The sequence below is a fragment of the Chenopodium album genome, chromosome 9 (assembly GCF_948465745.1).
Source record: "Chenopodium album chromosome 9, dcCheAlbu1.1, whole genome shotgun sequence".
Taxonomy (NCBI): Eukaryota; Viridiplantae; Streptophyta; class Magnoliopsida; order Caryophyllales; family Amaranthaceae; genus Chenopodium; species Chenopodium album.
Window position 1 is genome coordinate 67,126,229 of NC_137842.1, and position 27,183 is coordinate 67,153,411.

At 32.4% G+C, this 27,183-nt stretch overlaps 2 protein-coding genes and 1 long non-coding RNA gene across 3 annotated transcripts; 1 reads left to right on the plus strand and 2 right to left on the minus strand.

Annotated features, from left to right (window-relative positions):
• Nucleotides 1-3,029: 3,029 nt before the first annotated feature.
• On the minus strand, nucleotides 3,030-3,431 carry LOC145558015 (glutaredoxin-C1-like). Its single transcript, XM_081619172.1, has one exon. It carries the CDS (start codon nucleotides 3,429-3,431, stop codon nucleotides 3,030-3,032), a length of 402 nt encoding a protein of 133 aa, XP_081475298.1.
• A 2,988-nt stretch (nucleotides 3,432-6,419) lies between these two features.
• On the plus strand, nucleotides 6,420-11,748 carry LOC145560274 (epimerase family protein SDR39U1 homolog, chloroplastic-like). The gene is made up of 13 exons (XM_081621533.1): nucleotides 6,420-6,678; nucleotides 6,759-6,827; nucleotides 7,238-7,313; nucleotides 7,890-7,949; nucleotides 8,149-8,267; nucleotides 8,550-8,594; nucleotides 8,756-8,834; nucleotides 8,993-9,054; nucleotides 10,277-10,379; nucleotides 10,531-10,591; nucleotides 10,686-10,756; nucleotides 11,020-11,159; nucleotides 11,299-11,748. Exons 1-13 carry the CDS (start codon nucleotides 6,592-6,594, stop codon nucleotides 11,401-11,403), a joined length of 1,077 nt encoding a protein of 358 aa, XP_081477659.1. The 5' UTR covers nucleotides 6,420-6,591; the 3' UTR covers nucleotides 11,404-11,748.
• Nucleotides 11,749-20,867: 9,119 nt separating this feature from the next.
• Nucleotides 20,868-21,327, minus strand: LOC145560275 (uncharacterized). Its single transcript, XR_014093118.1, has 2 exons — nucleotides 21,064-21,327; nucleotides 20,868-20,986 (listed from the first exon to the last, which is right to left on the minus strand). It is a non-coding gene; the product is annotated as an uncharacterized LOC145560275 (long non-coding RNA).
• Nucleotides 21,328-27,183: the final 5,856 nt, after the last annotated feature.

The window sequence follows — 27,183 nt, forward strand, 5'->3', positions numbered from 1 at the left end:
GCATAACTGCTTCATCGCCATTTTTGCTCGGTTTTTTTTATGGGATTTACAAATGGGGTTTTCAATCGGATTTTGGGGTTTTAGGAATTTTGATTGAATATTATTTTTTTATTTAAGATTGAAGATTGAAATCGGTTGTATTGGATTTGAGGCTTTGAACTTGATTTGGGTTCAATTTTGCCCTAAGGTTTTGAAACTGAGCCCATGTTAGCACTCACCCAATTGACCCAATGTATTTTTTAATTTATTTATTTAATTTATTTAATTTTATTTTTATTTTTTTTGTGAAAGATTGACCCAATGAATTTTTTTCCTTTTTTATTTTTCTCTTTTCATTGAAAGAAATTTGCAAATATTATTACTCTATATCATAAAATGGTAATCATTGCTATGGCCTGATAAGTTTCGGGTTTAGACAATATTCTTAGTCTTAAGTTAGAATCTGGCTCGAAAATCATAATTTAATAAAGCGAGTTTTGGTATGAATTTTCGACTAAAGTCTGGCCTAACCCAATCTTTGACAAAATTTATTTCATTATTTCTATCTATATAGAGTGTATTTCTAATTTGGGATGTCTCAAATCGAGCTTTTGTTGTATTGAGACATTGAGTTTCTTAAATTGTCAATTTTATCATATTATTCTAAAATTCTTCTTTCGTATTTATTTTATTTTATTTTTTTTAAGGTATGGTGTTCGTGTTGTTGTGATAAGAACGCTTGTTCAATTGTAACTATTGTGCTTACATATATCATCAACCATATGAGTAGTTATGCTATTTAGAGCACAAATTCCTTTTTTTTTTTTTTTTTTTTTTTTTTTTTTTTTTTGACACAAGAGCACAAATTTCTTATAGAAGTTATTTAACTATTAAGTAATATGACCTATACATAGTGAGATGAAAAAGAACATACTAGTACAAGTTTTAATTAGTTTATGTACCTTTTAATTGTCAATCAAAGCACCATAAAGATTTTGGCTTGGTATTTGATTACCACACCACCTATAGCTCATTTGCAAAATAATATTATTGAAAAATAATTTTAACAACCTTTAATTTATCAATAATACTCGTATAAGCTTTCTAAGAAATATGTAATCATTGAACATTGATGATACAAATTACAAAGTACTCCGTACTAGACAATAATTACCCACTGATTGAAAGTCACAACTCACAAATTATCATGTCCAAATCGTGAAGCTCTACTCAGTCACAAGCTAATTGAAATTGTTAAGTCTTTGTCCTTTAAATCCCTATTGATAAATGAATCTAACTTGGTTTTGTATGTTGTAATACCATTAGGCCTTCACTTTGTCATAGATGTCTATTTGCCTTTTTTTTTTTCCCGGTTATGACAGAAAAATTAAAAGACACTAATAACATATGGAGTACTCCTGAGTCCTCACCCAAACTCTTATATAACCGAAAATCGTACTCTCTTACATCAACCATGAATTCCAACAAGTTGTTCATGACATCCAATTGATCAAATCATATGTGATCCCATAAGATAGACAACACTTATCACCTCATTCTTTTTAAATATGTAACAAAATTAAAGCAAGATGAAATAAAAATTTGGTTCAATTAATCAAAGCATCATGAAGTTCCAATGTCCAGTCAAAAAGAATCCTCCTTTACACCAATGAGGTCAAACAAGATCATCCCACCAAATCTCAATTATACAAATTTACCACAATTTACATTTTCATATTTCATACGGAAAGGAAAACACCTGCTATAACAGATCACATGTTTTACTGTCTTTGTAATTTTGGCAAAACTTATTTATTTTTTTGTTTTTTAACGGTTAAATTAATCCTTTTCTTACGTTAGCATAAAACATTATCTTTTTTTTAAATTTATTAAAATTCATATAATATGAAAATGATATCTGAAATAATTAATTTCTGACAATTTTATAATGAGCTAATACATAGTTTTTGATCAGCAACATTATCAGAATTCACCAGAAAATTCCTCAGAACTTGTTTGCCTGCCATTTGACACCTTTTTTGGTTCTCCAATTTTAGCTAAAATTTTATTTCAGCTAATTTTAAGCAAAAAAATGGTACAGTATCTTTTTTATTTTTATTTTTCTTTTTTTACCCAACATTTTCCCCTTTTCAGATTTCTGAATTTCTGGCCTCATAGTATTGGCATGCCATATTAATTATAGTACGATCCAATGACGTCCATCTCCTCCTTTTTTTTCATGTTCATTGAGTGAAAATTACTGTGTTACACTAATCAATTAATAGCTAAACTAATCAGATCTTGCTCTAATTATGATTGAATTTAACTTATTTAATCTACACAACATTGATAGAATTACTAAATAGTAATAATCAATTAATCATTATTCATATGAGTTATATCTTTGCACTAATAATCATCTTATTATCAATCATGCATCGATTCATAATATTCAAATCTTTCAAGATAGCTAGATTAATGACGACTTTGTATGTAATCAATTGATGTCAATAAACATGAAGGTCACAAATTCAAATAAAAGTGAAATGAGGAATTGGTTAATTTACTATTTCTATAACAATCAAATATTGTTTACCTACTTTTTTTTTTTGTGTGTGTGTGATGATCTTCATTTAATTTGCTACCAATAATCATTGTGTAAATAATTTGCTAATTAATATCAAAGCTTAAAAATATTAAACAAAAACAAAAAAGAGTCAATAAATACCATTTGCATATAACACTAACATAATTGAAATAATTACACACATTTAACAATATAAAAAAGAGGTTATATTACATGCATAATAAAGGCTACTAATAATAATACCATAATAATATGCTTAATACCATATATAATATGAGTTTATATTTACACAAACTAAATAAAAACCCATCTACTAAAAACGACTAATACAAGTATTATGCATTAATCTTCTATATTAAAGTTAAACATTAGTACTATATTGCCATAATATGTGTAATTAGACTAATTACTAATTAGTCATCCTAGTATAAGTAACTAAAAACAGATATAGCTAATAGATTAATTAGAGCCAAAGTGCACCAGCCTCTTTAAGGAGAGGAACAAGAGAACCATTAATATGAGAAGCCATAAGAGACTCAATCCCACCTAAAAACTTCCCACCAACAAATATCGCCGGAAGCGGGTGATGCTCACCGGAGAGTTGGTACAACACAGCTTGAATCTCGGCGCTACCCTTGTCTGAATCGAGCTCGATAACAGTAGGGCCAACGCCGAGGCTAAAGAGAAGGCGCTTCGCTACATGGCACATACAACAATCACTTGAACTAAATACCACCACCGCGCTTTCGCCTACCACGGCCTTAACTTTGTCATACATCATAACCATCATACTGTTGTTGTTGTTGTTTTTGTTGTTGTTGTTGCCAATTTCTTGAGTCATTTTTAGCTCTTTTACCATTGCCATTATTATATGTTTGTTAGTGAAGTAGTAGTAGTGAGATGGTTTAGGAGGTATTTTGGTAGAGAATGTTTTGAGAGAGGGAGACAGTCATGATCTTTTTATAGAGGAGAGTTGTACTATACAAGTAGTTTATTTGATTTTTTTTTTTAATCAAATTCAAATGTCAAGGGTAGAGAGGTAAATTACATGTATGTCTAGATCTAATTTTTACCTTATCCTAAATTCCTAATTAACTTAGGGTTTTCTTAACCAATTAAGGGCAAAACTACAAAGCATTTTGAATTGATGATTATGTTGCTAAAAGTATTTAAATTATGCTTTTATAAACATGGTGAATATTTGAATTGGTGCGCTTATTATTTTTTAGGTTTTGGTTTTGTGAAATTGCAAAATTAAAAGCAACGAACAACTATTAATTAGCAAGGATCGATATTGTTTATAATTTATATGCGAATAAAATTATATTTCGCACTAAATTTCTTTTGTTATGTGTCAACGGTTTGACTAGACGAGTTACCTTCATTCTTATCAATTGTGTGTGTGTGTGTTTTTTCCCTTTAACTAGGTTAGATCCCGTGCCATGCACGTTGATTTTTTTTTTTTTTTTTTATTGATTGAGAAATATTATAATCATAAATTAGTCAAGAAATAATAAAAGTATGTGATATGTTAATTTGATATTTGCAATTTTAATTGTAGCTTCCAATACACAACTAAAACAAAGTAGAAAAAAATCTTTATTGTAAAATAGATCACTAATTATTTAAAAATATTGATTTTTGGTATATATTGCCCAATTTTTATTAGAAAGATTTGCGAATAAATCTTTTATTTTAAATATAATAAGTATTACGTGTCAATATGGAATATGTACAAAATAAAATGATTTGTTTCCCTGATTAAAATATTTTTTTTTAAAAAAAATTAATTAAGGACACACCAGGAGATGACACGTGTCATCGCTGGTGTGTCTTTTAGTATATAGTATTGATATTTAGGTATTTTACATAACTATATAAATTTTAAGAATTCTAGTTCATACTTTCCATACAATAATTTTACAACTTTACTTCTTAACTTTTTATTGGTTTAGAATTTATAATCCTTTTGAACTTGTTTGACTAATTCGAATTTATTTCACCCTAATTATTTACTTTTCTAGATTTCTCAAGGTTAGCTTAGTTTAAACATGCTCATTACACAAATTATAGATTTATAAGCCAGGCCTACAATATATATAATCAAAAGAATTGTTATTCGTCACACCATACCATACATGATACATATATATTGTACATACAATTAATTGAGACATTTTTACATGATAAAAAAAAAAAAAAAAAAATAGAGGTCATAATAGTACTAAAAAAAAGGAGGAAGTGATATGGAAAAAGAGGAGGATCTTTAATGGCATGCCTTTTGTAGCCCAGGCTGGTGCTGTGGTTCCTAGAAGGCAGTACTTCTACTTGCCTTTCAATTTAATCTGGCAGTACAAATACAAATAGGAGAGAGAAATATGCATCATCATCAATATATCATGAGCTTTGTCCCTTACCTTAGGGATCTCAACATTTGGAACATTTCAACTAACCCCTCAAATAACAACTCTAGTGTACTACACATGATCAAATCGACATCGCATAAGGGTGGAAAACATTGGTGTTGGTTAAACTACGACTACACGAGTTTAATTATGGATGTTATTGGAATACAGGGTACCGTATTAGAAACATTTAAGGTGTTATAAAATTGTTTATTACGGAGTATTAATAATGATAAAAAAATCTCTTACATAATTAGTAAGTAATACTTGAATCAAGAAGTTTTATATACCTATATTATTATTTGCTTACATATTCACAATTATAAATGATCATCAATCATCATTTTGAATGCCAAGTAATGGATAGCATACATGTGTTACTTAGTATATGAATAATATGATTGTTTGCTTTCACCAAAAAAAAAAAAAAAAGGTAAATAAAAAGAAAAATAAATAAATAAATTATTTTCTTATATATAATTCACAATGTAAATGGTCATCATAGTTCTTTTGGTTTTTAACATGTTGAGTTCAGCAAAAATTGACTTATTTTTTTAATGATATCCGATAGGTGTTTCTTAAAAAGAAAAAAAGGTCATCGTCGTAAATAGGCTAGCTATATTGATAGAAGTTTATATGATAGAAGTTTATAGTCGGATGCGTTCTAATTATATAATTTTTCACTTATATTTTGACACTTGAATTTAAATATGGGCACTCCATAGTCCATAGTCCATACGACACTAAGATGCATGAACATAAATGAGTGTGTCTTACACTTGAGCATGAGTTAATACTACCCCTGTTTTATATTAATTGGCTATTTGCAACAATTTAACATAAATTAGAGAGAAAAAAATGTCAAATTGTCGCAAATAATATGAAACGGAGGTAGTATTTGACACTTTTAAAGGATTTTGATTAGAAACACGTGATCAAAATTTATACTTGTATAAATCTTTGTCTTTTGGGATTTTATTAGCACTATAAATAACATTGTTCATACCAGAGCGTAGTGTCATACAAGATATGTGACACGGATAATTGATACTCCATATAAGAAAATAAAAGTGTCAAAATGAGAATGTGACACACCAAAACTTCAATGAAAACTACTCTCTCCGTGTTTTAAAAAGTGTTACACTATGTGCAGGTCAAACTGTAACACTTATTAAAACACGGTGAGTTTAGCTTATCTGATAGCAATAGTACGGAAGTTACTAAGCAAAAATTGATGAAATTGGTGGGAAAATCACATTGTGACTTTAAAATTACTAATTTGAGTCTCACCAACTACAAAATGATGCTCGGGAGTAGAGGGATTTCCTTACGTATCCCTCTACTCTCAAGCGTCAGTATTCGGAGTTAGGCTGAAAAAAACGGAGTAGCGTTATTAAAGAAATGGATCCAAGGTCCAATTAACAAAAATAACAGGTAGATAATCCAAAAGATATTGATCAAAAACCGTTGTGGCTCAAATTCTTACACGAGGAATAAACAACACGACGCATCATCGACTCATCGTCTTCAATTTCTTCATGTTCCCTCAATTTTATAGACACCCAAAAATACTAAAAATAAAATAAAAATTGGAGCTTGGTTTGGTATTGCAGAGCATCAATGGAGGTTTTCAGAGCCACAAATCCTTTGTCATGGACTACATCAATCTCTAAGCCCCCTTCTTTTCACATTTCCTCTAATTCCCAGGTTCCAAAATTTTGTCTTTCTTTGTAAATTAACCCAATTTCAAGCTTATTAATTGTCTTAGTTTTGCCCATTTTTTTCAGGGTTTCGAGACCAGAAAGTTAAGTTTATGGTGTCTCAGCAAAGAAAATGGGTCTGACCCATCTTCCAAGGTACTGCATTTTTCATAATTCTTCAATTATGAGTGTATTATTTTCTTTGATATTGGTTATTGTTGGTTCATGACATTTTGATGATTAATTTGTGATTGGCATTTACATTGTATTCAAATTATGATTATCATAATCTTCTTTCTTGTAAGATATTCTTATTTTTGGTGGATTGGGAGTTGCAACTAAAGTGATGTTGACTGAGTTTGATCTTAGGTTTTTGATACTAACCCCTAGACTATAACCATTTAAATTATACTTTACATTAGGGAATTGGGGAAGATTAATAGCTGGAGTGGCTAAATGAATTCAAAGTGATAGTAGAATGTGAAATAGTATTACATAAGGTAGCTTATAAAGCATATATTTCTTCAGAAATTCATTTGATATATTTTATTTGTTCATAATCATAGGGCAATCAGATGGTTGTATCAATAACAGGGGCTACTGGTTTTATTGGCAGGCGATTGGTTCAAAGATTACAAGAAGGTAATCAAATGAATGTGTATTGTATTGGCTTTGTATCTTGATAATGATTATTTCTTTTGATTTTTTACATGTTGAGTTGAATTTTTATAGTTTTGGGTGCTATATTTGGACATTTCACTGTTTAATTTTGTTGAAAGTAGGAGCCTTTATGGCTTGTCTAGGTTGCTACAATATAGTCCTTGCTCGAATAGCTAAGCGATCATCCTCATGTAGATTAAGTGATTGGTTATTTAGTTGGCAGTGGGTCTTAGTACTATGGATGAACATGAATAAGAAACAAGTTGAGGTTTAAGGACGTTTTGTAAAAGTGATGATTATGATGGCTAAGACTTAGGAACTATTTGCTAAGAGTAATTCTACCTAAAGGCCTAAACACATTTGGCTTTGTACTGCGCGTAACAATGTTATGGACAACAACAGACTATTTGCTGAATTCATATAATGTTTTTATGACTATTTGCTGAATTCATATAATGTTTCTGTTATCAAAGATATCACAGCTGGTTTTCTCTGTCCTGCACGTGGGGCAATGGTTATGAGTTACTGGGGCTAATTTCCTTCTTATTATTACTTCAGATAAACATCAAGTTCGTGTCTTAACGCGATCCAAATCTAAAGCTCAGCAAATATTTCCCGGTAAGAAGGTAATGATAATGCCTATAATGTATACTAAATGTGTGTGCACAGCTTTTGAATATTAATCTTAGAGTTTACGTCCTATAACAAATAACCGATTTTGTTGTTCTTAATTCCAAAAGACATTTTTTTTTTGACAAGAAATTCCAAAAGACTATACTTATCCAGTTATCCTTGTTTTTACTTTTTTCATCTGCAGTCAACAAGTTCCCAGGAATTGTGGTTGCAGAGGAACCACAGTGGAAAGAGAGTATTCGAGATTCAAATGCTGTTGTAAATCTGGCTGGTACTCCTATCAGTACAAGGTGGTCATCAGAGGTATGTATTAGTAGCCTCAGTACACCTATATGGCTACATGTATTACTGTATTAGTTTCACAGTCATCAGGATTCCGAGTATGATTTAATTCCATTCACTGTCAATATACATAAATGTCCTCTACCATTTAATCCAAAAGAAGGATCTTTATTTAGCTCATCAGTGAGTCTCAAACCTAATATTGTTATTACCATATTTAAAGAAGTGCAACACAAGATCTCTATCTGAAATACAGTCCAGACCTTAAAATAGTTGATTGCAATTTCTTTTCCTCTATAACAGATCAAGAATGATATCAAGGAAAGCAGAATAAGGGTCACTTCTAAGGTTAGCCCCTTCAGTATATTTTCATCTGCAAATTGCTTCCTTCTTGTTTTTTCTTGGAGAAGTAAAATTGCATATCGCCTTTTCTGTTTATTATAGGATCTAAAAGGTTGCTATACCATTTTCATTCCTTCTTAATTGTGACATTCTTTTCCTTTCTGAAGGTTGTAGAGCTAATAAATGACTTGCAACCTGATAGCAGGCCTTCTGTTCTGGTCAGTGCAACAGCAGTTGGTTATTATGGTCAGTCTGACAAACCATTGTCTTGGCATATTATGTACTTGTATATTGCATCTCCACTGGGCTCAATATCATACTTATTATTTTGTATGTTGCATCTCCTTTGTGCTTGGTATGGTGCTTATAATGTTTTCTTATGTCTTAATATTTTAAATACCCAGGCACAAGTGAGACGCAAATATTTGATGAGAAAAGTCCATCGGGAAATGATTACTTGGCTCAGGTGAATAATATAACATTGATTATGTGCTATTTCATGCTATTAAGGATAGATGCATCAAGTTGTAAGACTTGTGAACCATATTTTTGGATTTAAGACTCTAATATTGTTGTTTCTTGGTATCTAGCATGTTCCAAGGCTGAATTTTCGGTTCCCTTTTGATTGTTTTTGAAATGCAGCAATTTGTTTGATGGCAATGCATAAGAAGCATGTGGTTTTATTCTAGCCATCTCACAAGCCTCTGTAGTATTAGATCCTTGTAAAATACGAGTGCTTTATTGCTTTTAGAATCCCTTAGTTTTTTAAACAGAAAATCCAACTTAAGTGGAATCGTCTTAACTCTTTAAGAATATGCAAGGAAACAGATATTATTTAGTGGTGGTAGTTCATGATGAGTCAATATTTAAAAATATGATGGTTACTTGTCAGCAGCTTTCCAGCCTGGTGTAACTGATGTTTGAGGCCATTAGATGCAATCCTTAAAGACTTTATTTTCAATTTTTTGAGAATTTCCCATGCTCTTCAACTGAGTATAAGCTTGTGGTAAACCTTTATTATTGGGCTCTGGACATGAGGCAGCCAAGGGAAGTCTCTCTCAATTTCTGGGTCTAGGGTCTAAGTGTTCTCTTTTTGGAATTATCTGTCCATGTCTGACTGGAAACTATCTTCTACCTTTGATCCTGACCATTGTCGTGGAAGTCTTTCAAATTCCATTAAAAATTTCTCCTGTTGTCCTGGAGTTGGGGGTTTATATATGTTTAACTTTAAGATGTATCCTTTAGAATCGGCCTATCTACAACACATTGTTGGATTTTAGTGTTGAGGATAAAAGTTGTCTGCAATTTTCTTAAGATTTGCCATCTAGGGTCTAATATGCTTGATTTTAGCCTTTGGAATGGAATTTCTTGCATAATGTTGGATCCAGGTGCAACATTTGTCTCAGAGACTAACTCCTCTGAAAGTTGAAATCTGGGCGCCTTGCACTTCTTGTCTTCATGAGATAAGGATGATTTTGTATGCATTAGAAGTTTGTGGCTGTGAATGCTGAGTACCTTTCTGCCTCCTCCCCACTGCATCTTTTAGGATGTGGTAGATCATCCTTACTGACATGCATTTACCTAATCGTGATAAGCAATTCTGTCTTCCTTCCCCTGCATTCTCAAGGATATTGTTTAATTCATCCTTATATACATCATGTACCTAATATTGATAAACCATTCTTCAGGTTTGTAGAGAATGGGAGGCCTCGGCACTGAAAGTCAACAAGGATGTAAGGCTAGTACGTATTCGCATTGGCGTGGTTCTAGGAAAGGATGGCGGTGCTCTAGGTACTCATTCATCATTAGAAACTGGTGTTATCATTTCAGCTGAGCTTCTCTCAAGAGCATTATCTAATGAATCTTTTTTCCTTGCATCATTCCTGAGTAAAAGATTTATGCGATAGTCAACTGATCTTGACTTTTCTTCAATTATCTGCAGCCAAGATGATCCCCCTTTTCATGATGTTTGCTGGTGGACCTATAGGGACTGGAAAACAATGGTATAAAGTTTACTCCTATCTTCACTCCCTTAATCCTTTTTATACATAAATGGTAATGCTCTCAAAAAACAGTGATTTTTCTTTGTTATATTAGGTTTTCCTGGATCCATTTGGATGACATTGTAAATCTGATTTACGAAGCTCTAGTAAATCCGAGTTATGAAGGTTATATTCTTTTTTACTTGGGCTTTAAATCTGTATCATAATTATATCTTGACTGCTTATAGCCAAAAATAATACCGTCTTATGACTCTTATCATTAGTCCTTTATTATAGCCAAAAATAAGATTCAGCCTTTATATATGAAGCTTTTGTTCTGTATTTGATGATGTGCAATTGATATTTAGGAGCTAGGTCGTGTAACTTATCTCATGCGGCTTAGTTGAAAATTTTGGTGTACTAAACAGTGGATGTCATTTAAAATTCAGGTGTTATCAATGGAACTGCTCCAAACCCTGTTAGACTAGGAGAGATGTGCCAACATCTTGGAAATGCCTTAGGCCGGCCCTCATGGCTGCCAGTACCAGACTTCGCACTCAAGGCAGTTCTTGGAGAAGGAGCTACCGTAGTAAGTTTTTTCTTCCTTCTGGCTCCCGTGCGCCTGTTCATTACTTCCTCTCCGGGTTGCTATTTGTGCTGATTCGTAATGGTATACGAAAGGAAACAAAAGACTCATCATTCATTCATTTGCTCTTGGCCCCTCACAGGTTTTGGAAGGGCAGAAGGTTCTTCCTACAAGAGCCAAGGAATTAGGTTTCTCTTTCAAGTATGCCTACATAAAGGATGCCCTGAAAGCTGTCTTATCATCGTAAAGTGCAAAAAATTGCTTGAGAAACTGGTCATCATTCTTTAAAATATTTTTTGGGCAAACATGCTAGAACCATGAAGATCTCTGTTTCAATTGTGTAGTAGACAGAGAACTGGGTGTCTGTTTTGTTTCTCACCTTGTTGTAGATTAATGAATACTTATACGATGGCTACGTGATGTCTCCGACAGTCCGATCAGAGTTTGTGAAATATGCGCATTTAAGGTAAACTTCTTTTGTTAGTGAACTGAGAAAGCTAAATTGCATTTTGCTCCTCAGTAATAGGAACTTTACCAATTTCTGCATAATATTCACAATTCTTACTATATACAACTACAAATGTTTCTCATACTTCTGTTGCTGCTTAAAGTGAGTTTTTTTGTTTGCATTTCTGTTTATCAACTACGACCCGATTAACATACTAGCTGCCCTGATTAGAACCGTGCTCGGGCTGACTCTTAAGTCCTGATTCCTGATTCGGTAATCCTGGCCAGTTAAATAGTTAATAGGAAGAACAAAAGAAATACTGTACCATGAATCATGAGCAACTACTTTTGAAACTAAACTTGAAATTTGCAATATTAAGAAAAAATCCGGTGCCAGGTGCTCGATTAAAAAAGGGTGAATTATATCAATGTTAAACACGCCTAATTAATCCAAGTTAATACATAAACTAAAATTAAGTACCTCCGCAATTTGCACAACGTTTAACCTGTGCTAGTGATTCAAAGGATATTTACTTTTAAGATGCTCGCTTTAGAATTCCCTCAAAGAGATGCCTACTTTAATGTTTATATAGTTGACAAAATTCGTTTCATATACTATCCCTCAATTTGTAAATACTCTCAATTGTTTTACGCCACGTTTATATGAAATATTAGGAATTTGTTATAGAAATACTTGTACAATAATTGTGTTAGCTAATGTACCTTTAATCAGAAAAATTTTGAGGGTAGAAACAATCAAACGCCATGATCTTGATTCTAGAACACAAAAAGAGCAAGCATAATCTTGATTCTCCAACTAGCTTGACGTATCATTGTCATTTTTGCTAACATAGGGCTCTATAATTTGACAACGTAAACTCTCTCAATCTCCCCCTCTTGTGCTCTAAAAGTCTTAACATGATTGAGGACCCACTATAGATACTTTTTATTTTTTATGGTAAGAAGAAGGCCCATCGAAAGGAAATTCCTCTTAGAATGAGCATGGTGAGATTCGACCCTTGGCTTCACGCCTGAAAGTAGGAGAACTAGCCAACTACTCTAGCATCCTATCTCAAACCTACTAAAGATATGAAAGGGCAAAGGGGGTTATTCCTTGAGAATCAGGTGCATACCTAGTGGCCCCTTGACTTCTCTATAAAAGAGTAGACCTAGCTAATACAAATAAACAAACTCACAAACAAAAAAACACATACATACACCAAATAGAACCAAAAGTTTCCAAACTAATTTGCAAACATGCAATGCTATCCTCCCCCTCCAACTCAAGGGTGTCCTCAGCAGCAAGTTTGTCCTCCACAATTCATCCCGAACCACGGGTATGGAGGCGGCTTCTATTCCGGGGGTGACGTTAACCATTCCGGCATACAAAAGAATGGAGACATCAAAGTCGGAAATAGCAAGGTGAAATCCGGAGGTGTTGATATTGATTCCATTGGTGGTAACCATAACAATCAATGTGGACAACAAACCACTGGCAATATTTCATTAGGCAATATTGGTTGTTGATTTTGATTACATATATAAATATCAATTTCATGGCCTAATAATATTACACTTTCAATCGAATACTTACTTTTAAAATAAGACTGCTTGAACACGAGTGAAAATTCTACTAGCTTATTATGTATTTACGTGTTAGCATATATGTACGTACGAAGTATTACTTCGTGTTATCATCTATTATATAAAAATTAATTACTACGATAAGTATATATTATTCCTTATTAGTCTATTGTGAACCTTTTGTTCTAAATTTCTAGCTATAAAAATAATATCTAATTAATTGTTTACTTCATTTGTACTATGATTTTTAAAGTACAAATTCTTTGATGATAAAATGGCATGATGATGAAGTTGACCAAGTGTGAATCTTAATTTCGGTTAACATATATCAACTATTCTATTATTGTTTGATAATCATTTTTTCTTTTTACAAGTTGATAATCATGTTCATTTTTAATATTAAATGTTCATATTTTTTTTTTTTTTTTTTCACTTTTTCCCTTTCCTTATGAGATAACTCTTATGAATAATGTGTAGACAATTAAATCCTCTAAAATGTTTATATACTTTATTACCCCCATTAATGCTAATTAGCTATTTTTTAAACTCTTGACAATAGTGTGCGGACATTTATACCCCTACAAATATTTGTTTACATACCTTCCCTTATTAATGCTACTAAGTACTAACAACTAAATTTGTGATGTAAGGCCAAACCGAAAGACCTTCCGGCCAATTTGTGATAACTAAATTTACGCTAGCTATGACGCTCGCATCGCACACGTTAGCCACCCTATTATTACTAAATGTTCATTTTAACATGTTTATTTTTATTACTAAATGGTCATTTTTTTTACGTAATCTTAATTTTTACTAAATGTTCATTTTATAGAGTGATTTAGTCATCCTTTGATTATATAATAATCATGCTCATTTTTAAATAATAAATGTTCATTTTATTAACATATTCACTTTATAGCGCTAAATATTCTTCATTTTACGTGTTCATTTTTTATTACTAAATATTCATTTTTTTACATGTTTATTTTTTATTACTAAATATACATTTTTGTACGTGTTCATTTTTTTATTACTAAACTAGTTATTGGCCCGGGCGATGTCTCGGTACATCGTATTTATAATTAAGTTTGATCTAAATTAATTAAAACAGTTAATGTTAAACAAGATAGATTATAATAAAGTGATCGATGAAAAATATAATAATCTATATTATCTTTTATTAATATATATACTTAAAATATATGCATGTCAAATTTAAAAATGGAGGTTTTATACATATGAAAAGTTTTTTATGAAAATTAAATATTATTATAGAGAATAAAGTTGTAAAGTTATAGAGTAATATTAATTAACTACACATTACATACTACATACAGAATTCAATGTAGTGAGAAAAAAAATGATACACATAGGATGATACATGTCGCACTTGCAGTGGCGGAGCCACTATAGGAACATGGGGGGACAGCTGTCCCCCCATTTTTTAAAAAAAATTAAAAAAATTATTTTTGTAAGCATAAACAGCTTCAGTAAATAACAATATATATATATATATATATATATATATATATATATATATATATATATATATTATATGTGCAACTAGTACCATAAAGGCTGAATATGGTTTGGTGGCTGTAGGGCTTAGAATAGGGCTTGTTTATTCCTTCATTTTTAGGATCGAGTCTTCACAAATACATATTTTTATTTAATTTAAATTCCTTTTTCCTCTTTTGAGAATTTTTTATTTCATTTTATAGTTTATACAAAGTGCTCCCATTTAACTTTTTTTTCTTGATTTTGGATTTTTCCCTTTTATTTACTTGTATTTGGATTTCGTTATATAGTGTATAATATATACTTCGTATATTTAAAGTACAGTATTATAAATCTTCAAACCTCTAACTACTCTCATTTAGCTATTTAATCAAGTACCGGCGTACTGCCTTGTTGATAATGATTACTAATGTGTTATTCGACTATATATGATCTTTTGATGAATACATATTTCCGTAATTTTTTCATCTCTTTAATTATGTGCGCTTAAATTCTATTTTATTATTTTTTGTAATTGTTTGGAACTAATTTTACTTTATAGATTACATTGTAATAATTTCAATAGTCAAACAAAGTTGTGTTTATTTTTTTCGAATGTAACCCAAATCTCTTTATATCTATTATCAATTTATTTAAATGCTTGTTATTTGATTAATCATATTTATTACATAACTTAAAATTGGGGTTTACCAACAAAAAATTATTTTTTTGGTTGATAATTTTCTTAATATATATGCAATGAATCTTTTAACCACTCCTCTTTTGTCATATAAGAATATTCGTCATATTTCATATGCGATTTTAATTACATATTAAGCAATTATGTTACCAAAAAATTTTGTCGATTTATTAAACATTTAAAATTTGTCCTCTCGGATTACAAATTCTGGCTCCGCCACTGCGCACTTGTTGCACTAAATAATAATTAAGGGTGACACGTGGCGTTAGCAGGTTGTTCCTATTGTGGAGAATAGCACATATGCGACAATGCTCGACTAACGTTTACGGCAGCCTGTAAAATAGGTTGAACAAAAGCAAATTCCTATTTTTGCATCAAAAGATCAACATCATACAAATATATGTTTGGTATTTCTCCAATAATTATATTCAAAGTAAGATAAGGTTAAAAGTGGTTAAGAAGGCTTATAACCACATATATTCTAAGGCATTGTTTCAGGCATAAAAGTTTTTCAAAAAATATTCCATGTTTCCTCAAAATCTTAAAAATATCAAGTGTGTAGCCACTGTATGTCTGTATGACTAGTATGAGTAAGGTAACACAATACCAATTGATTGTTGGTGCAGTAGTGGATTGGAACTGCATCTGAAAGGGAGGATCCGTGTTCGATTCCCCACAACAACAGTAGGGAAGGGACTGAACCCAACCTCCTATAATTGATCCCCGAATTCAGGTTATGTGAGAGTTGCATAGTTAGCACGGTATGATTAATTAATTAATTACATACCAACATATATTGATACTTGATTGTGTTCTAGATCATTACTTGTAATCTTATAATTAAACGAATTTTGTAACCTTAATAATATGCATATTTTTTAAGAAGGTGACCATTCAATGATGAGGTGCTCATTTTCAAATGTGAGTGAGTGACTAATCGTATCATTGAAGGTTGACTGTTTGATTCAGAGGCCCCATTCCTATGAGTTTATTTCACCCATAAATGAGTGATACACAATTCACTACAAAAATTTCGCCTTTTAGCAACAGGTGAAATCCGTTGCTAATTGCTAAAAATCCGTCGCTGGACATAGCTAGCTACGGATTTATCAACGGAATCACTCCGTTGGTAAAAGCCTTGTCGCTAAATGAATTTAGAGACGAAAAAAAAAATAAAATTTTGAATCGAAAAAAAAGCTGCTATTTGGGTCGACCTCACTCGGGTCAACCCGACTCGGCTTTCCATGTAACGCTCCTTGAATCTCAAATCGCAATATTACTGTTAGTAGGAGTCGAACCCGTGACCTCAATGTCAAATATTGATACTCTTACCAACTTTACCAAATATTATTTGTTTACTTTTACGCACATAATTGATAATAAATGAAAGAAATATTAGAGACGGAATTTAAAATCCATCTCTAGTTTAGAAACGGAATTTAAAATTCCTCTCTAATTTAGAAACGGATTTTCAAATCTGTCTCTAATTTAGAGACGGATTTAAAAATCAGTTTCCAGTTTAGAGACGGATTGAAAATCCGTTTCTAGTTTAGAGATGAATTTAACTTACATAATTTGTCTCTAATGTAATATTTTAAATAATTAGTTTCAAAAATTATCTAGAGACGGAATAAAAAATCCGTTGCTCATATTAGCAACGGAAAAAAAAAATTCGTTGCTAACTTAGCAACGGAAAAAAAATTCCGTCTCTAAATTTAGCAACGGAAAAAAATCCGTTGCTAGATTCATCAACGGAAAAAAATCCGTTGCTAATTTAGCAACGGAAAAAAAATCCGTTTCTAATTTAGAGATGGATTTTCAATTCCGTTGCTAATTTAGCGACGGAATTTTTAATTCCGTTTCTAAATTAGAAACGGATTTTTAAATTCCGTCTCTAAATTAATTTAGAGACGGATTTTTTGATTCCGTCTCTAATTTAGAAACGGATAAAATTCCATCACTAGAATTCCGTTTCTATATGGACAGTTTTTTGTAGTGAATGGACAACCACGCGCACAAAGATCATATAAGACTAATTAAGGAGGAATAATGAAAAAAGAGCCCTTGCTGTCAAATGACATATATATTTCATGCATCGGAATATATTATTTGTTAAAGGTAGTAAGAAAAATACCCTATCGAGTTAGCACCTAGTACTGTATGTCTGTATATGTTAACTTGTCAAGGTTAGTGAAGGAGTCGAGCTATGGGTAAGGGAAAAAGACCCCACCCCAAAAGAGTTTTGCCTTGTATCATGATTGCTTGTGAGTTGAGAAATACAAATCCTTCTACTAGCTAGGTCAGGCCTTGCTTGATATTTTTTTTTAAAATAAGATAAATTATCCTACTGAACCGACATCTTTCAAAGGTTTAGCCAGCTAGTGCTTGATAATAGAGGGAGAAGGTTAGGGGATCCCACTACTCACAAGCATTAAAATTTGTAGTTAGTGAGGTTCGAACTTGTAAAATCAAATTCACAAGATGAGTTTCCCACCAACTCCACCAAGCAGACCTTGCTTGATGCCTTGATGTGTATTGCATAAGAATAATCTAAAGTAGGTAGAGCTGTCAGTTTCTAACCTGAACCGTAAAACCCGTTGTTTCGAACCGATTAAAAAGGAACTGAAACGTTAAAAACCCGTTTTCGAAAACCGAAAATCGACTCAACCCAATTTTTTCTAACCCGAAACTGAATTGAACCGAATTTGTGCGAACCGTTAATGACGACCCGACCAGTTATCAACCCGAAACTGAAAATAACCCGAACCAATTACGTCTGAATTCGATAGTAACCCGACCCATTCTAAATAGAAAATTGTTAAAACCCGGTAAAAATCCGATAAACCTGAACCGGTCTAACCCGTAACTCGTTGTGACCGAACCATTTATAACACGTAACCCGTAATGACGACCGAACCATTTCCAACTCGTAACCCGTTGAGACTAAACTGCTTATGACCCGTAACCCATTGAGATCGAACCGTTTACGACCCGTAACCCGTTATGACTGAGTCGTTTACAACCCGTGACCAAATACGTTTATGATTTGATCTGTTTCAACCCACTACTCGATAAACCCAACACTTATTTATGACTTAATTTGATTATAGCATGACCCGTTCCCACCCATTATCTGACTAACTCGACTCGATAATAATGATCCGAGCAACTCGATTTTAACCCAATATGATTTGGACTGAAACCCACTTCAAATTGGGTAAACCCGTTTTCAAATCGACCAAGTTTAATCCAAATCGATTATGACCGGACCCCCGATTTCACCCGATCTGTTTTGAACCGAAACCCATTTTCAAACCAACCTGGTTTAACCCAAACTGATTATAACCCGAACCGATTACATACAACCCGATCCGATTAGATCCCAAACTGTTTTGAACTGAAACCCACTTTAAACTGGCTAAACCGTTTTCGAACCGACTCGGTTCAGCCCAAACTGATTATGACCCAAACCAACTACAATCCTTCCCGATTAGGACCCTCGCGCCTGAATAGAAACCGCAATGAATAAACCAAACCAAACTGAACAATGATTTTAATTTCAAAACTGACCCAAACTGACCCGCTACTCATTTCAACCCGTTATAATCCGAAATTAATAAACCGAACCAGTAAACCCAAACCCTAACTGTTTATCCGAATTGACAGTTCTAAAAGTAGGATATCGTCCCGGGCCTCCTGGCCTAGCTAGGATAAATAGGAATATATTTCATGTTTTTTTTCTTTGTGCTCACGAGGGGCTTGTTCCCAGAAAACAAAAATAGGAATATATTTGATGAACGTAAGTCACATTGGTTAGATTCTTATATTCTATTAATCAAAATTATAGTACATTTACTTAGAAATTAGAATCGGCTAGTCACTAGTAAGTGCTTCCTTTACCCCTCTATAAATTGGTAAATTCATCAAGCAAATCTTACACAAAACCATACATTATTATAAACAAAAAAAAAAAATAGTATAAACAAGCTAATTATTAAGCCTCCTCAAATATAGAAACCATGCAACAACAAAGGAAAAAACCTCAAGGAAGCACATTCAACTCGGGTGGCAACTCAAATGGATCAGGGACACAGACGAATGGAAATGTGAATGTTGGTAACAATACTAAGAAGAAATCCGGGAGTGTTATTCCTGCTGGAAGCGCATTCAACTCGGGTAACAACTCGAACGAATCGGGGACACAGAAGAATGGAAATGTGAATGTTGGTAACGGTACTAAGACTACTAAGAAGAAGAAACCCGCCAGAGTTACAAACAGGAATAATAATCCAGGCGGATATACTCTATGGTGGCCTAGAAGATCGTCCATCTGGGGGTGGCCATGTTAATGCTACCAACATTAACATTACATTGGTGCTAATCAATTATCACATGATTTAAGGCCACCTAATTATATTTATAGATTTCGGTTTGGTGTTGTTCCATCTATCAAATAAGATGTGCGTGCTAAGATTAGAGTACACTATTAGTGACTAATTGTGTACTTAAATTATATTTGTATGTGTGCAATATAGCTTCGAATGTATGAATGCTTTTGTTGTTTAATTTCCTTGTCAAGCTATATATATAAAGCTTGTGTATTATTATGTAATGAGTGGAGTTGAAGCTTATATTATTAAATTATGTAATGACTCTAAGCTATGGTTTGTTGATGAATTGCTAAATTAAACCTAGTTTTGGTACAACATTTCCCTTGAACAATTAATTATATATCTTTGTGCAAAATCCACCATGCATCATCTATCCGATTACAAAAGATTTGCTATAAATAGAGAGTATAAAATGCATGTCATGTTCGTTAGGTCTTAATTTTATGGCACATTTAAATATTCAACAAACCACACGTAAAGCTAGCTTAGGGGGTGTTTGCACTCACCGGACTACCTATATATATATACACTCCACTAGCACTACAAGAAATAAGATCAAAGAAGGCAACTCTAATCGCCCTCTTAGAGCCAAATTTCGCCTTCTTAGGCAAAGAGGGCGACTTTTAAATCGCCCTCTTAGCATCGTTGTATTAGCTTCAGAGGGCAATTTAGATGTTTCGTCCTCTTTGTATGAGATCAAAGAGGGCAAAAAATTTCGCCCTCTTTGAATGAGATCTAAGAGGGCGAAAATTTTTGCCCTCTTTGACTGATTCAAGCAAGGCAACTTGTTTGTTCGCCCTATGAAATCAACTCAAACAGGGCAACTTAGTCGTCCTCTTTGTCCATTATCAAGAAGGGCAAAGCAAAAAATCGCCCTGTTTGTTGATTTTTTTTTTATTATTATTTATTTTTTAAAAAATTAGTTCTCTATAATAATATTAAAAAGAAAAAGTAATACAATTATATAATTATGTAATCAACATTATTTATTAGCAAAAAGTATATTACAAAAGAATGTCTTTACAAGAAATATATATATATATATATATATATATATATATATATATATATATATATAAAAATAAAAAAATAAAAAAAAATAAAAAAAAATAAAAAAACTACTTTCATAAACATGCTACTTGGACAACAAACATAATTAAGCTAACATAATGCACAACTACAATATTATTTTCACTCCATCGCTTGTGAAGCTGAAATTCGAACAAATTAACTAGTGATAAACCCGAGACTTTGAAATTGATATATTCAATAATATAAGAAATAATACCTGATAAACTGATTTGATGGAGGAGCTACTTCAATTGGAGGAGAGAAAGATCAGAAGCTGCTTCAATGAAGAAGAAAGCTCGAAAATCGCTTTAATGGAGAAGAAAGCTCAAAATCCGCTTCAATGGAGAATACGAAGTATGAATCCACACATTGTGAGGAGAGAGAAAGATTTTACAATTTTATATTTTTGGGTTTGTCTTACTCCGTAGTGTTTTACTGAGCACTCAGTCTATGTTATTTATGCGAGAAAAGAGCAAAAAAGACAAATATAAGACAACGACTTGTTTTTCGCCCTCTTTGATAACAATAAAATAGGGCGAGTTACGTATGCCCTGCTTGGTAGTTTATAAGAAGGCAAAATTCAAATTGCCCTCTTTGCCAAAATATAGTCGCCCTCTTTGAATTGTTTTCTTGTAGTGTAGTAATGGTGTATTTCACTTTTAAGACAGTGGGTACCAATCCATAGTGTAACTATAGATTTAGATATACATTCAAGGAAAGTCCTTAATTTGTTTAAATGTCATTGATTTTTAACAATTATTTTACTACGTATGTGCATACTAAGCTATTTCATGATTGTAAAATACAATTAAATATTTCTACTAGGATTGGCGGCCTTGCTTGGAAGTTGGAATACATGACAATTATATAAGTTTCTGTCATATAAAATATCATATCATACTCGTGCGTGATTAAAACAAAGACAACGTAAATATGCATGTCCATGTATGATAACTAGAAATATAATTCATGAATACTATATATTATTAAGTTAACATATACTACGTAAATCATAAACTAATTTAAGTAGTAATTTTATATCAAAACATTTAAAGTTAATACTACGTAAATCTATATTATATATAGATTTCGATTTGCTTGTGTTCAAATAAATAAAGTATATAGAGTTTGCTGCTGTTGTAACAAATCTCGCAGAATCTACATATATGTAACAAAAAAAAATGTGCAATATAATTAATGTATGCATGGCTTGTGTTATCTCTTGTGTAATATCAAGCTATTATAATATAACTTGTACGTGTTTAAGTGTTTTCCCATGTTATGAATTAAGTGGATAGGAGTAGAAGCTTATTATACATCTATGAGCTAAATAATTTTTTTCCCAACTATTTACTAATTAACAATTTAAATGTACTAACTTTGAAGTAAAGGGTTGTAATGAATGTTATGCATGCTTCAACAAAAGTAGGATGATATCTCCCTAATGATGATTAGAAGCCTAATAAGTGATAGGTGGTAGGTATTTTAGGAGAAAATAATCAACGACATAAGATAACAAAAAGTACCACCACATGTATAATAGTACAGAAAAAGTACTATTAATACAATTTATACCTTAATGGTACATTATAATACACAAAAATGTACCACTGTAGAAAAATATTAAATGAAAAAATATAATAAAAACCCCATACTGCCCTCCTATATGCATGCTAAACATATAGGTGCTATGCGCCTAGATGCACTATTCTAGATGAGCATAAAAAAGAAAGTGAGGTAGATAAAGAGAAATTAGCATCAATGTCCCAACTAACATTTACGGCCTGTGATATAAGTTGAACAAAAGTAAATTCCTACCCTTATTGCGTCAAAAGAACAGCATCATATAGTTATATCAGTATATGTCGTAATATGTGGGTTTGGTTACTTTGGTTTTTCTCCAAGACAAAGTTGTATGCGAATATAAGTTCAAAGGCGGATTTATAATGTGAACCATATATTCTCTCCTAAGGCATTGTTTTAGTCATAAATGTCGCTCATAAAAATATTTTATGTCGATTTAAATTTAACCTAGAAAATATCTAGTACAAGTGTGAACTTTTTTTATGGAATTAATGTACATCTTTTATTTCGTTCCTTTGAAATACCAACTAATTTATAATAGATGGAGGTTATGTGACAATTGCATTGTTAACATGCATGTTACAAGTAATTGATTACATAATAGCATATGTTAGATATATATTCTTAATCATTACATGTTATAATCTTTTAATAATAAAATTTAAAAAAAAAATCTTAAAAATCATTTAAGCTAGGGCAGACTTAGGGATTGGAGTAACGTTATGAATGCAATCATGAATATGAATATTTTTGAAGAAAATGACCATTCAAAGTGATAGAGTATAAAACATATTCCTGAGCCTCAACCAATAGTTGAGCCCCAGGAATATGTTTTATACTCTATCACAAAGATCCATGAGATGCTCATTTTCATCCATCAAAACTCTAACCATAAAAATTAAAACTTGTGATACCCTTTTTTTCTTGGTTCGTCTAGAGTGACCTATCATACTATTTAGGGGTGACTATTTTATTCCAAGCCTCCTTTGTTGCGAATAATCTCACACATAAATTGAGTGAAATTGATCACACCGATGGCCAATTGAATCCACAAATGGACAACCATGCACACAAAATAAGACTAGGAAGGAATAATGAAAAAAGCAAGAACCTTATCAAATGACATAAATTCATGCATTTTAATAATATAATTTATACCAAATTAGAACCTCACAGGCTCATACAGATTAACCTGTCATGTACGGATTTGTGATGGAGTTAAGGGTATAAGGAAAATATCTAGAATCCCGGCCCCACACCAACAGAGCCTCGAGTAGGACTTGATATTACATCCTCATGATTGTGAGTTACATATCTATATCCATTAGGACAAGTCTCGCTTAATATATACTTGAGAAAGGCCAGGTATACGTATAGTACTCTCAGCTCGCTCCATCATATCATCTTGTGCACTATTGATACAAGACAACATATTCCTAGCCATGATAACTAGGAATATATCTCAGCTCAATCATGAACAATAGTAATAGCTCATACTAATTAAAGTGGTAATGTCTAAGTTAGAATCAGGTGCTAATAAGTGCTCCTTTTACTCCTTTATAAAAGAGTTAGATTAACTCATTTATTCACCAAGCAAATCTTACACAAAACAAGCTAATAAGCTAATTAAGCCTCCTCAAATATGGAAACCATGCAACAACAACAAGTTTTTCAATCTCCACCTCAAACTCAAGGCTATACACAACATCCTCAACCATACCATCATCATCCTCCTCCAACAAGCTACTACCCTCATCCTCCTCCTACCCATCACTACGGTTATCCTTCGCCGTATTTTTACCCTGCGGCTCCTCCTCACTACTACAACCCCTCCCCTTTCCCTGCTGGCAGCACGTTCAACGCGGGTGGCAACACGAATGGATCAGGGATACAGAAGAATGGAGATGTCAACGTTGGTAACAGTAATCAGAAAACTGGTGGTGTAGATATTGGTACTATTGGTGGAAATCATGGCAATCAAGGTGGACAACAATCTTCCGGAAATATTACTGCTGGCAACATTGGGTGTTAATTAAATCATTCAATGATCACATAGTTAAATTAAAGGCCGCAATTTGGTGTTGTTCGATCAAATAAAACTTATATCAACTTATATAATTTGCTACTTACTCCCTTTGTGTACTACGATATGATCCAATCAGTTCCACTACATTAATCACTGATTGTGTACTTATTTTATGTACGTACCATTATAAATATGTGCAATATAATGTATGAATAATGGCTTGAGTTGTATTTCTTTTGTGATATATATCAAGCTATTATAATTAAACTTGTATGTTCTCAAAAAAAAAAAAAAAAAAAAAAAAAAAAAAAAAAAAAAAAAAAAACTTGTATTTTTCATGTAATTAAGGGGAGGAGAAGCTTAGATGAGCAATTAAAAAACAATTGATCTGATCATATCATGCTTAAGGACTAATGGCTTATTTTAGCTTTTATCAACAAGATAGTAATTTAATGACATACTTTAAGCCATATATGATTGATGAAATGCTAAACTTAGCTTAGGTACAATTTTCCCCTTGAAACAATTAATTATTTTTAATTTGTGCTAATACACCATCAACTTATAAATCATACTCGTAAATAAATTATAAATTATAAATAGAACTACCTATGATTATTAACCCATGAATTGAAAAGGATTAGCTATGACACCACCTTGCCGCTCCAATTCAGATTGCATATTGGCTTGAACCCGAAATCAGTCAAGTATATATCCAACCACACCAATCTCTCTAGTCATGTTGAGTTTCATTGTTAATTAATTGTAAGGGGTGTAATCTTGTGTATAAATCAGAATATAACAACATACTTTAGGGCTTGAACTATGAATGTTTTTATAGTCTTGGTAGTTTTTCTGCCTCCTGGAGCAATGTGTATATTTTCATTGATCTGATCACTAGTGTTTTGGATTAAAGCAATGTGGATTAAAGAAAGTCCTTAGTCAGATGGCTAGAGACTAGCTCGGTCCAAAGATCTTTGGGCCGAGGATTTCTTGCACAAAAAAAAAAACACGTTAACTGGCCTCAGGGATAATCTAAGGAATGTCCTCTAATGCCTGAAGATATTTAGTGCTTGAAGCTAATAATGAATGTCTGAAATGGTGGTAAATTGAACAATTTATACCCATGGGGTAGTATATAATGCGGTACCCTCGGGACACGTGGCAAACTCTCAGCATATGGGCTGATTTAGAGGCTTTCTATTGTCTTTTGGGCCTTGCTTGCATTGACTTGAGGCTCTAAACACACTTGTTTGACTTATTGGGCTTGAGAACCCAATTATAAACATAAGGCCCAATATGAAGGGCTATTTTGACATCCAAACAATTGGTTTCTAATGTCCATACCCATATTAGATTATTAGATTGGCAATACAAGAATCTGACAAAGGGTACTTGAGGTGAAACTAAGAGTCCAAAACTCCAAGTAGCTAGTATAGCATCACGTACCATTTACCACTATACGTGTGTGTATGTCACCATGTAAGACAAGAGCAACAACATTAGACTATACCACTTTGACTCTTCAATAAAACTAAGGGATTATGGAGAATACTTCATGCAATATCAAGGAAAGTTACAATATCAATTTCATAAAGCACCCTTAATATGACAGGAAATACTTCATGCAATATCAAGGAAAGTTACAACATCAATTTCATAAAGCGCCCTTAATATGACAGGAAATAACACGGTTATACATAATCAGAACATAAAACTTATTCCAACCATATACACGTTATTAAGAATAAAGAGCTCATTTTAGTGGAACAAGAATAACATAATCGGCTCATAAAATAAATAACAATTTCATGTTGTTATTACTTGTTTCATAAAAAATCTTGAACAAATTCAATGAAAACTATTGAAAAGTACTACTCGGATCGTACTTTACTAGTCCAACAGAATCTGATACCCAACATACTACCACCTCTATAAATTATTGAACACTTAATATTAGTTCATCATCAAGCAAATACATACAATCAACAAGTTTTTGAAAAATCAAAATTGAAGGCAATGCAGTACGCTTTTCCTCAAGGTCATCAAGGATATACATATCCTCATTTTCGCGGTCCTGAAGAACCTCGTTACTTCTATCATCACCGTCCTCATCCTCCTCCTACTACTAATCACTACACTCCTCATAATTATGGTTACCCTGCAGCTTACTATCCTTCAGGATCGTCGAACTATATTAGTAACAATCCTTTCACAGGTCATGTGTACAATGCTGGTGGCAACCGCTATGATGGACATGGAATACAGAGAAACGGAAATGTTAAGATTGGAAATAATGGAAGTTCTAAGAAACGCAAAAATCGCAAGACTACAATTGTTGGGGGGTGTCATAACAATCAAGGCGGTCATCAGGTTTCAGGGGATGTAATCTTGGGTGACTTCTACTAGTTTGCTGCTACCACACTACGCGTCATGAAGTAATACTTGATATTTTCTAGACTTGTGTGCCTGATGTAATAAAAGGTGTACTAACTGAAGTGCTGCTGTATTGAATTGCTACTGTTAGTTCGACTCTACTGATGTATCAGAGTATTTATTTCAGTCTGTACGATGATTGTACTATGTATTGTATGTGTTTTTATTTGTAACCCTACCACTTCAGGCTTCTGCTTAATGTCATAAATCATATTATTTGTAATTCATTTATCAGATAATTAGTCATTCTTATTGATTCATAAGCTACTGGTTTGAGTAAACTGCCTCTGA